This window comes from Oncorhynchus mykiss, chromosome 8 (assembly GCF_057628025.1).
Source record: "Oncorhynchus mykiss isolate SJ-2025 chromosome 8, ASM5762802v1, whole genome shotgun sequence".
Taxonomy (NCBI): Eukaryota; Metazoa; Chordata; class Actinopteri; order Salmoniformes; family Salmonidae; genus Oncorhynchus; species Oncorhynchus mykiss.
In genome coordinates this window covers 53,543,906-53,555,934 of record NC_143029.1, presented here as the reverse complement: position 1 = coordinate 53,555,934, position 12,029 = coordinate 53,543,906, and the positions used below count along the sequence as shown (strand labels likewise).

At 42.8% G+C, this 12,029-nt stretch overlaps 1 protein-coding gene across 1 annotated transcript; it reads right to left on the bottom strand.

Moving 5' to 3' along the window:
• Window positions 1-456: 456 nt before the first annotated feature.
• agxtb (alanine--glyoxylate aminotransferase b) lies at window positions 457-12,029 on the bottom strand. Its single transcript, XM_021612880.3, has 11 exons — window positions 11,069-12,029; window positions 10,473-10,665; window positions 10,259-10,323; window positions 7,322-7,422; window positions 7,127-7,197; window positions 6,953-7,037; window positions 6,701-6,799; window positions 6,515-6,584; window positions 3,529-3,624; window positions 3,138-3,266; window positions 457-842 (listed from the first exon to the last, which is right to left on the bottom strand). The coding sequence occupies exons 1-11, from the start codon at window positions 11,336-11,338 to the stop codon at window positions 735-737; spliced, it is 1,287 nt and encodes a 428-aa protein (XP_021468555.1). The 5' UTR covers window positions 11,339-12,029; the 3' UTR covers window positions 457-734.

Sequence of the window (12,029 nt, the reverse complement as noted above, 5' to 3'; positions counted from 1 at the left end):
TCCAAAAACATATATGAGCTGTTTTTAAAGGAAATGCAATAACAAAAACTTTTCCTAAACTAATTTTTAAAAATAAAAAATTATGCACCCATGAGCTCTCGTCAGGTGAGCTGGGGCGTATTCATTACGCCTACTCTGTTGCAAAACGTTTCTTAAATGGAAGCAAACGGGGAGGGACCTACCTGAATTTGTCCAATATAAATTCTTGTTTTTTTCCGTTTTGCGACTGATTACACTCCTGTTATACCTACATTTCCCTGTGTGTGTGTGTGTGTGTACAATACAGGCTATGCAGTGTTGAATCTGTTCAAGTTTATTTCTATGAGCAACCATTTTCTTATCATGCTGTCTGGAAAAATTATTTGGGGTGTAAGTCAAATGTGTTGGCACTTCCATCATTTTGTCTTTTGAAGGCCATTTATTTCCCTGAATATGCAAGGTAACATGGACGCAATGCAGAATTGTATATATTTTATTGACTCCTTGAAACATATTTTATATTCTTTCCCTGTAGAGCATTTACCTTCTACAGCAATTACAAAGTCTCTATTAGGAAAGCAGTTGTACGTATGTCGGAATCTGTCTTTTTACATTTGTGCTTCAAATCTCTGGGCTCACAAACACCCGTGATAATACTTTCACAGATTGACGCCTTTGCCCATTCATTCCAGGTGTCCTCCAGCATGGCCAAATGCATGTTTGTTTAGGGTATTAAAAGGCATTATAAACGTTCTTTATGCTTTGCTCTTTTTGCAGTTCTTCAAAGCGTCGGCCAGGGCAGCCAGTGCCATGTCTGCATTGGTCTTCTGGCAGTTGTATCCCATCAGACCCACACGCATCACCTGGGGTGAAACAAAATGGTGGACACATCACTGACAGAGCTTACATGAGAAATTCAACCATCAAATAATTGCTCAAGACACCCGATTACTAGATTCACTAGATGTTGGAACATTTCTGCAGGGACTTGCTTCCATTCAGCCACGAGCGTTAGTGAGGCCGGATTAGGCCTGGCTCGCAGTCCAATTCATCCAAAAGATGCTGGATGGAGTTGAGATCAGTGCTCTGTGCAGGCCGGCCAGTCAAGTTCTTCCACACCGATCTCGATAAACCATTTCTGTAAGGACCTTGCTTTGTGCATTGGGGCATTATCATGCTGAAACAGGAAAGGGCCTTCCCCAAACTGTTTCCACAAAGTTGGAAGCACAGAATTGTTTAGAATGTCATTGTATGCTGTAGCGTTAAGATTTCCCTTTACTGGAACTAAGGGGCCTAGCCTGAACCATGAAAAACATATCCTGACCATTATTCCTTCTTCACCAAACTTTACAGTTGGCACTATGCATTGGGGCAGGTAGTGTTTTCCTGGCATTCATTGGAACTGCCAGATGGTGAAGTGTGATTCGTCACTCCAGAGAACGTGTTTCCACTGCTCCAGAGTCCAATGGCAGCGAGCTTTACACCACTCCACCCAATGCTCAGCATTGCGCATGGCGATCTTAGGCTAGTGTGCGGCTGCTCGGCCATGGAAAGCTCCCGACGGACAGTTCTTGTGCTGACGTTGCTTCCAGAGGCAGTTTGGAACTCGGTCGGGAGTGTTGCAAACGAGGACAGACGATTTTTACACGCTTCAGCCCTCGGCGGTCCCGTTCTGTGAGCTTGTGTGGCCTACCACTTCGCGGCTGAGCCGTTGTTGCTCCTAGACATTTCCACTTCACAATAACAGCTCTTTACAGTTGACCGGGACAGCTCAAGCAGGGCAGAAATTTGACAAAGTGACTTGTTGGAAAGGTGGCGTCCTATGTCAGTGCCATGTTGAAAGTCACTGTGCTCATCAGTAAGGCCATTCTACTACTAATGTTTGTCTATGGAGATTTCATGGATGCATACTTGATTTTATACACCTATCAGCAACGGGTGTGGCTGAAATAGCCGAATCCACTAATTTGAAGCGATGTCCGCATACTTTTGTTTATAGAGTATATGTATTATTTCTCCTATCCATCGCATGCACTTATGTTAGCTTTTTCAAAAGCATTAACACGGGCAATGATAATGTTCAGAATAAACCAACAGACCACTTCAACCACAATAACATTCTGAGTAACGGTTGTTATGACTGCGATATGTTGTTGTTTATCTGTCTTAGTTGAATGCACTGACTGTAAGTTACTCTGGATAAGAGTGTCTGTTGAATGGCCTAAATGTTAAACAAAACACTTGCAAAGCATGCTGGGTATATAAAATAAAAAAAAGTTGGTTTATTGTCGGTGCAGTGAAATGTGTTGTTTTTTACAGGGTCAGCCATAGTAGTACAGCGTCAGGAGTTAAGTGCCTTGCTTAAGGACCCATTGACAGATGTTTCACCTTGACTGCTCGGGTATTCAAACCAGCAATCTTTCGGTTAGTGGCCCAAAGCTCTAACCGCTAGGCTACCTGTTGTCTCTTATTATTCTAATGAGCTCCGGCCCCAAACAAGTACACATTTCGTCAGTGCGGACCTGATCCAAATCATTGCAAATCATAGACGTCTAGGCTACGTTTCACAAGTTTGAACATCATAGTTTAGCACAGTAGAACATGGTATGGTACGGTACAGGACAGTAAAGTTGTATTCAGTAGAGTACAGTTTAGTTCAGTAGAGTTAATTAGAGTAAAGTAGGGTACAATACATTACACTATACTTTACTGTATTGTACTGCACCCTACTGTACTATACTTTTCTTTACTGTACTGTAATATACTGTACTCTGCTGTTCTGTACTGTGCTATCCAAACTAGTGATACATAAATGTCTATGATTCGTTCAGATCTGAACCAATTATAGATATCTATGTTTGGGCTAATCAAGGCCTGTCCGGATGTCTGTGGACGTTGAAATCAAGGCCAGTCCGGACCAAAAAAAGATGGAGGACCAAAACAGGAGGTCCAAAAGACGTCGCCTGATGTCAAATGCTTAGTGGGACAGCCTTGACGACAACAAGGTACTTTCTTCCCTACATTGATTGTCTAACCATCCCATTTGTTCTACAGGCGGTTTCAACTCCCATATCAAATGGAATGGTTTATAAACCTATTCATGTTAGTAGTTATGCATAGGCAATTAGCTAGAACTTTAACACTCCCCTTACACTCACCATGCCAGTGGAGGGCCCCAGGCCCCCAGTCATCTCCATATTGTGGTGCTTCATGATGTACTGCAGCATCTCTCTCCAGTTGTAGCCCTCAGGTATGGCAATGGTGGTGACGGAGGGCAGCCTAAGGTCCTGCATGAATAAAATATCACGGTGCCACATTTAGACACACTTCTGTGAAATTCAAGACCAAGGAATTGCACCAGCCTTGAAATTGGAGGATGTTAAAAAAGTGACACTGTTATTGTAGAACGTAAATTGTTTGTTTTACAATCTGTCTGAAATGGACCTCTATTCCACACTGCACTACTTCATATGAAAATAGCATCTGGAGAAAAGTAGTGCACCGAATAGGGAATAGGGTGTGATTACAGTTGCGTGGCAAGTCTTTTACCTTGTTTTGGATGAATAGCTTGAGGCCCATGTCTTCCAGGCCCTTCCAGAGGTACCCTGCCACCTCCCTGTGGTGCCTCCAGGACTCCTCCAGACCCTACGGGAAGACAAAGACTAGGTACTGATGGGACAGGCCCAGTAAACCGGAAACGGGTCAAAAACGGCTAGTAAATACTTTTTTCTGATTTATTTCGAGAATTAGAAGCAACGTTCAAAGTAATCAGCTAATAGGACTGCATCATAATGAACATAAACATGGTTTATTCATTAAGGTTATTATTCCATCATGGAGAGCTCAGTGCACCTAACGGAGGGCTCAGTGAATCACATGTGCTTACCGTAAAAATGTTATTAATAGCCTGACGTTTATTTGCTTAAATCACTGAACACAACAGGCACTTACTAGAGACAGGCTTCTATTTGAGCCAGGTATCTATTTCCTTAATGCACACAGCTTTTGCTCATTTGCATAGTTAATTTTTTAATCCCAGCATTCACTTCCAACATTTTAATACATTTCTTAATTTCCTGCACTGCGTTATCATTCACACACTTTCACATTTTAACTCAGCAAGAAAAGAAACGTCCCTTTTTTCAGGACCCGGTCTTTCAAAGAATTCGTAAACATCCATATAACTACAGATCTTCATTGTAAAGGGTTTAAACACTGTTTAACAGTGCTTGTTCAATGAACCATAAACAATTAATGAACATGCACCTGTGGGATGGTCGTTAAGACACTAACAGCGTACAGGCGGTAGGCAATTAAGGTCACAGTTATGAAAACTTAGGACACTAAAGATGCCTTTCTACTGACTCTGGAAAAACACCAAAAGAAAGACGCCCAGGGTCCCTGCTCATCTGCGTGAACGTGCCTTAGGCATGCTGCAAGGAGGCATGAGGACTGCAGATGTGGTCAGGGCAATAAATTGCAATGTCCGTACTGCGAGACGCCTAAGACAGCGCTACAGGGAGACAGGACGGACAGCTGATCGTCCTCGCAGTGACAGACCACATGTAACAACACCTGCACAGGATCGGTACATCCGAACATCACACCTGCAGGACAGGTACAGAATGGCAACAACAACTGCCTGAGTTACACCAGGAACGCACAATCCCTCCCTCAGTGCTCAGACTGTCCGCAATAGGCTGAGAGAGGCTGGACTGAGGGCTTGTAGGCCTGTTGAAAGGCAGGTCCTCACCAGACATTACCGGCACCAACGTCGCCTATGGGCACAAACCCACCATCGCTGGACCAGACAGGACTGGCAAAAAGTGCTCTTCACTGACGAGTCACGGTTTTGTCTCACCGGGTGTGATGATCGGATTTGCGTTTATCTTCGAAGGAATGAGCGTTACACCGCGGCCTGTACTCTGGAGCGGGATCGATTTGGAGGTGGAGGGTCCGTCATGGTCTGGGGCGGCGTGTCACGGCATCATCGGACTGAGGCTGAACAACCACAACAGACCCAGGTGAATTGAAGCTCATAAACCCCATGTTAATCTGTCTGTCTGTACTGCAGTGGTGGTCACACTGCAACTGTGTCCATTACTAAAGGAGAAGTTGAGCAGGGAGAAGATACCTTTTCTAAAGGAGAAAGGCATCTGCTTTTGTCGTCTCACCAAGGGGCACATGAGCAGAGACTGTAGTAGGCGTCTCATATGTGTGCAACTAAGTCCACCCTCGTGTGCTTCATATGGAGCTACAGAAAGGAGGACCGGGAATATTGAGTCGGTGAAGAGAGGTTTGTTCTATCCATCATACCGGTTCAAGTGAAATCCAGCAAAGGAAACAAGGTATTGCGAACATATACATTCTTAGACACAGGTAGCTCGGCAACATTCTGCACCGACAAGCTGGCTCAGCAGCTGAATGTAACAGGAACAAGAAGGAACGCCCTGCTGCGTACCATGGGCCAGGAAAGGCCTGTCAAAGGTGAGTGGGCTTGACACCAACAAGTTCATGAAACTATCGGAAGTTTACACTCACAAAAACCTACCAGTGACAAAGGAAAACATTCCCAGACAAGATGAGCTGTCCAAGTGGCCATATCTGGGAGAGGTTAAGCTGTCACACACATGCTGACATTGGATTGCTAAATAGGAACAATGCATCACAAGTAATGCAGGTGATCCATAGTCAAGTAGCAGGCCCGTATGCTGTCGAGACCCTACTAGGATTGGGTGGTGACTGTCCACTTAGAGAATGCAGTGACCGACGTGACACACAGGTACCGGTCGCTGCCAATAGGGTCTCCTTGATAAACCTGCTGGACCCGACGAGCCACTGTGGCACTGATTTCAGTGAGAAGGTGGAGAAGTCTGAAAGGTCAGAGCACAGCACGTTTGCCAGCTGAGGTGGTGAAGCAGAGTGCATCAGCTAAAGCGAGGAATGATGTCATACCCCATGTCATACACCCGCACATTTTGGCCCTTTTCTAAACATGTTTAGATAATTGTTGTTGCCTCACGTTACATACAATAAGGGGCCGGTATGTAAGGGCCAAATAGCAGGTTTTGTTATTTGTATAAATTAGAATTATATTATTTGTTTATATGCCATTCTGATTGTTTGTCATATTGTTTGACTGATCTTAATCACGTGCAGGTGTCTATGCCTCTCTCTGCAGGCTGGAGATGGCTTAAATAGTCATGGGCGCAGAGGCCTGCTGGGAATAGCTGGCTGGAGCCCATACAGTCTTTTGACCGTGCTTCCTTTGTCTTTGTGATATTGTTTGATTGTTTGATCCAAGAATTCTTAAGTTATAGCTTAAATATAGTCTTTTGATTTACTTTTTGCAACATTTTGTAGCCAAGATATGAAATAAATGTAACTTTATTTTTTTACGGCAAACAACCTGTGGACATTCGATTTCTGGATTCATGGACTACACACGGCAGGAACAAATAGTCAGCTCATTCTCCACTGTGGCTATAAGAAAAATAAAATAGGGTTTTAAAATGGTTACAAATAGCCACTACACCTTCTCAGCAAGAATAGCAAGACTTTCCCTCAGGGAAAAGAACCCAGACACTGGTCCTGTGTGGTGGTATCTGAAATGGGGCAAAATGAAAGAGTGTTATTTATTTATTTATTATTATTTCACCTGGTTAGGATGGGAGATTTTCTCAAAACAAAGTACTGTTCATTGACAATACTGTAGACTTACAGTCTGGCTGGTTGACCATCATTTCCCCAATAGTTAGACAAGTGGGCCATGTCAAAGAGGTAGGACACTGGTTTTGTTTTCCTGTTGAACATCTTTTGGCTGTATGGTGGGGGGGGGGGGGGGGGGGGGGGGTTCAAGAGGGAGTGTGTAAAGTCCACATTTCTCAAAATTCAAGCATTCATTTGGTCTCCATTCAAAATCATTCCCCCTCTTTCTTCCCTCTCTCTCTCTCACACACACACAAACCCTCACCATGCTCTTTCATTGAAGGAGATGGGTGCTGTACCAGGGGGTGCATTCAATGCCTTTTGAGAGCCAGTGTACAGGATGTCAATATCTACAAAGACAAGAAAACGATGACATCATACACCCCATACACTAAGACAGACAGACTGAAAATGAAATAGGTGTCTGAAGCTCTCTTACTCTGCTGGTCCATGAAAATAGGCGACGCCCCAAGAGACGCGACAGTATCTACAAGAAACAGGGTATTGTGTCTGAGGAGAGAGAAGAGAGAGGAATGTAGGCCTGGAATTCGAAGCCGCTGTCATCATTGTGTGAACTGAGAGAAATGCAGTGGAGATATCCTGCAGTATGTTTTGAGATGGAGCGGAGTCTCACTTGCGGCAGAGGTCTCCAATGCCGTCGACAGGGTGGGCGAGGCCAGCAGAGGACTCTCCATGTGTGAGGAAGAACAGAACGGGCTTGTGTTTGGCCAGGGCCTATCGATAGACAGGAGATAAGTAGTCAGATAAACAAAATACTTTTGGCACTAAATGCCCTCCATAGTTACCCAAGCCCTTGCCATGTTGACGATATGAATTTAATATATACGCTATATGACTGAAATCAGGGCAGGCTCTGACCTTTTGGGGGCCATACGTGAGATTTGGTTGGGGGGCCAACCCACCAAGTGGACACATTTTTTTGTGGCCCCCTCTCTTGAAGGCGGAGAGACAATATACGAATAGAATATGTTTCTGAATACTTCTACATTCATGTGGATGCTACTATGATTACGGATTGTCCTGAATTAATCATGAGTAATGATGAGTGAGAAAGTTACAGATGCATAAATATCATACCCCAAAGACACCTCTCACCATTACAATAACAGTGTTTTTTTTTGGGGGGGGGGTATGATATTTATGCCTCCGTAACTTTCTCAGTCATCATTTTTCAAGATTCATTTCAGTATTATCCCTAATCATGGTAGCATCCACATTAATGTAGAAGTATTTAGAATCATATTATATTCTTATTTACAATAACAGTGACTCCAAAATGACACAATACATTATTTACCATTAATTTCTATTGGGTACAAAATGATCTGAAACAACCAAAACAAACAGCAATTGCATCCAACATGTTTGTAGAGTTATAAGCTTGATGTAATCATTGCGTGTTAGGAATATGGGACCAAATACTAAACTTTTGACTACTTTAATACACACAAGTTTAATTTCTACAGTGGTGGAATTATTACCATCACTCCTGTGTTCCAATGACACGTTGTGTTAGCTAATCCAAGTTTAGCATTTTAAAAGGCTAATAGATCATTAGAAAACACTTTTGCAATTATGTTAGCACAGCTGAAAACTGTTGTTCTGATTAAAGAAGCAAAAAAACTGGCCTTCTTTAGAGTACTTGAGTATTTTGACCATCAGCATTTGTGGGTCAGATTACAGGCTCAAAATGGCCAGAAACAAAGACCTTTCTTCTGAAACTCGTCAGTCTATTCTTGTTCTGAGAAATGAAGGCTATTCCATGCGAGAAATTGCCAAGAAACTGAAGATCTCGTACAACGCTGTCTACTACTCCCTTCCCAGAACAGCGCAAACTGGCTCTAACCAGAATAGAAAGATGAGTGGGTGCACAACTGAGCAAGAGGACAAGTACATTTAGAGTGTCTAGTTTGAGAAACAGACGCCTCACAAGTACTCAACTGGCAGTTTAATTTAATAGTACCCGCAAAACACCAGTCTCAACGTCAACAGTGAAGAGGCAACTCCGGGATGCTGGCTTTCTAGGCAGAGTTGCAAAGAAAAAGCCATTTCTCAGATTGGCCAATAAAAATGAAATATTAAAATGGGCAAAAGAACACAGACACTGGACAGAGGAAGATTGTAAAAAAAGTGCTATGGACAGACGAATCCAAGTTTGAAAAGATGCTGGAGGAGTGATTGACGCCATCTGTCAAGCATGGTGGAGACAATGGGATGGTCTGGGGATGCTTTGGTGGTGGTAAGTGGGAGATTTGTACAGGGTAAAAGGGGGCTTGAAGAAGGAAGGCTATCACTCACATTTTGCAACGCCATGCCATACCATGTGGATGGTGCTTAATTGGAGCCAATTGCCTCCTACAACAGGACAATGACCCAAAGCACAGCTCCAAACTATGTAAGAACTATTTAGGGAAGAAGCAGTCAGCTGGTATTCTGTCTATAATTGAGTGGCCTGCACAGTCACCAGATCTCAACCCTATTGATCTGTTGTGGGAGCAGCTTGACCGTAAGAAGTGCCCATCAAGCCAATCGAACTTGTGGGAGGTGCTTCAGGAAGCATGGGGTGAAATCTCTTCAGATTACCTCAACAAATTGTCAGCTAGAATGCCAAAGGTCTGCAAGGCTGTAATTGCTGCAAATGGAGGATTCTTTGACAAAAGCAAAGTTTGAAGGACACAATTATTATTTCAATTAAAAATCATTATTTATAACTTTGTCAATGTCTTGACTATATTTCCTATTCGTTTTGCAACTCATTTCATGTATGTTTTCATGGAAAACAAGGACATTTCTAAGTGACTCCAAACTTTTGAACAGTAGTGTAAGTATCAAATGTAAATGTATTTGCTAAAATATACTTAATTATCAAAAGTAAAATTATAAATTGTATCAAATTCCTTATATTAAGCTAACAAGATGGCACAAATGTTTTTGTGGATAGCCAAGGCCACGCTCCAACACTCAGACATACAACAAAAAAGCATTTGTGTTTAGTGAGTCTGCCAGATCAGAGGCAGAAGTGATGACCACTTCTCTTGATAAGTGCACGAATTGGACCATTTTCCTGTCCTGCTAAGCATTAAGTACTTTTGGGTATCAGGGGAAATGTATGGAGTAAAAAGTACATTGTTTTATTTTGGAGTAAAAGTAAAAGTTTTCAAAAAAAATAAAAATATTACAGTACAGATACCACCCCAAAACCACTTTAGTAGTACTTTAAAGTGTTTTTTCTTAAGTACTTTACACCACAGAATTTCTAAATGGTTCATCCAATATTGAAGAAAATACCTAAAGCTGCCAGTCATTGTAACATTTCAAATTCAGTGCTGGAGTACAAAGCCCCCCCCCCCCCCCCCCCCCCCCCTCCCCCCACTGTCCAAATATTTTTGTCACTGTCCAAATATTTTTGGGGCTCACTGTTTAACTAGAATTGGTCACAGGTGAGGGTTGGTGACCTTGAAGTCGCCGATGAGCCTGTATTGAAACCTGTATTGAACAATTTCTATGTGAATGCTACTTTGGTAGGCCTAATGCATTAACAAACAATTACCTTTTCAATTTCTCCATTGCTGAAAACTCCACCCGGTGCTTTTACCATGATGTGAACATTGGCACCTGGAATAAATCCAGATGAAAGTCTAATATCCGGACAAAACAGATGTATACAAGACCATAAACAATTTTCTCAAATTACATTAACTCGCAAACATTGGTCTTGTTTCGAGACCGCTGAACTCGTGAGTAAAACCGTGCGTAAAACATACCCATTCTCTCGGCGATTTCAGCCACTCGCTCTCCCCATATTCCATTGACAGCCACGAGCACGCTCTCCCCGGGTTCTACCGTGTTGAAGACGGCGCACTCCATGGCTGCGTGTCCCGAGCCGCTCATTGCTATCGTCATGTTGTTCTGTGTCTGAAAAGCGTACTGGATCCCCTTCTTGATGTCGTTCATGATCTACAAGCAACGCGTGAAATTGTTGAATAAAACAGTTGTAGTTCTAGGCCCACATAGATTAATTATGAGTGGTTCATTATAACCTTTGTCAGTTGTGAAGGGTAAAATGTGTCAAAATACGTATTTGACGCATTCACAATTACGCAGGAGACTTGTTTTGATAATTCCATAAATTGTAAAAAAAAAAAAAAAAAAAAAAAAACTATTTTAATTCACATCTCAATTTAGAAATAGTAAATAATATCCTAAATGTGTTCCTTCATATTGACCATGCATTTATAGGCGCACTGAGTAGTCTATAAATAACATAACTTCTGGACAATGAACCCCCTCTGGCGGTGCCAAAAAGTACAAAATAGTTATCAAACAATGAATTTATCAGCAATAGGGGTTACGCATTTACCTCGTACATTTCTGGGTGCAAATGGCCGATAATTCCCCTACCACCTGCGGCTAAAACTCGGGGCGGCACGTTGGACGGTCCTGGTCCGAACAGGTAGCGGAAAGGAACTTCGAGCGGCCGGAGCATGCACTCCGGGGGCGGGATGGTCACCGAGGACATGGCACGGTCAAGGCGCGGCTGTAGAGGCGCGCTCATCGGGAGCAGTGATACCTCCACAGCCGCCTTTTGCGCCAGCAGCGCTCCCCTGCGAAACAAAGTCCGCTGCATCATCGTTAGCTCCTCGCTCCGGTGTTTACAACGACTGTGACTTGCACTGACAGACAGAGGGACTGGAGTTGACTTCGGGTTTTAGTGAAGATTTAATACAAACAGGTCTTTGACCTCTTGGCCACCGAGCGTTGTGCGTCACGTCATGGACAAAACTGTACAGAGGTGGAATTGGCTCAAGTGTTCTATATTATATTGTCAGCCATCAACTGTTAAAGATTGTTCACTTTAACATACTTTTTAACATTATCGATCAATTATTAATGAGAGCATGTGATTATCATGACCATATTCATCTGAAGGTATGTGTTTCCTTAGTTTGAATGAGTGAAGTTTTAGAGGGGGTTTATACTATTACCAATATTTGCTATCCTTGGGCATGACATTATGAGTTAGGCCTAACTGAACGTTTTCTCAAACACCTGTTATATGGAATATTTTGGGAACTCCTTTTCGCCATACAATGTTCACTAAATATCCATGTATCAATTGAACCATGAAGAAGCATAATTACATGTATTTCAAATACGCATAGTATAAATAACTAGCATGTCTATCATGAGAAAAGTGAAGACTTGCACTTGGCACAGTTTGGAAATAGGTGTGCTTGGATCCAGTTGAGTTTGGTTTGGACTTGTAGCAGGAGGTGTATGCTCTGTTGATCTTTCCCACCCCTTGTGCTGCACTCGCTCGG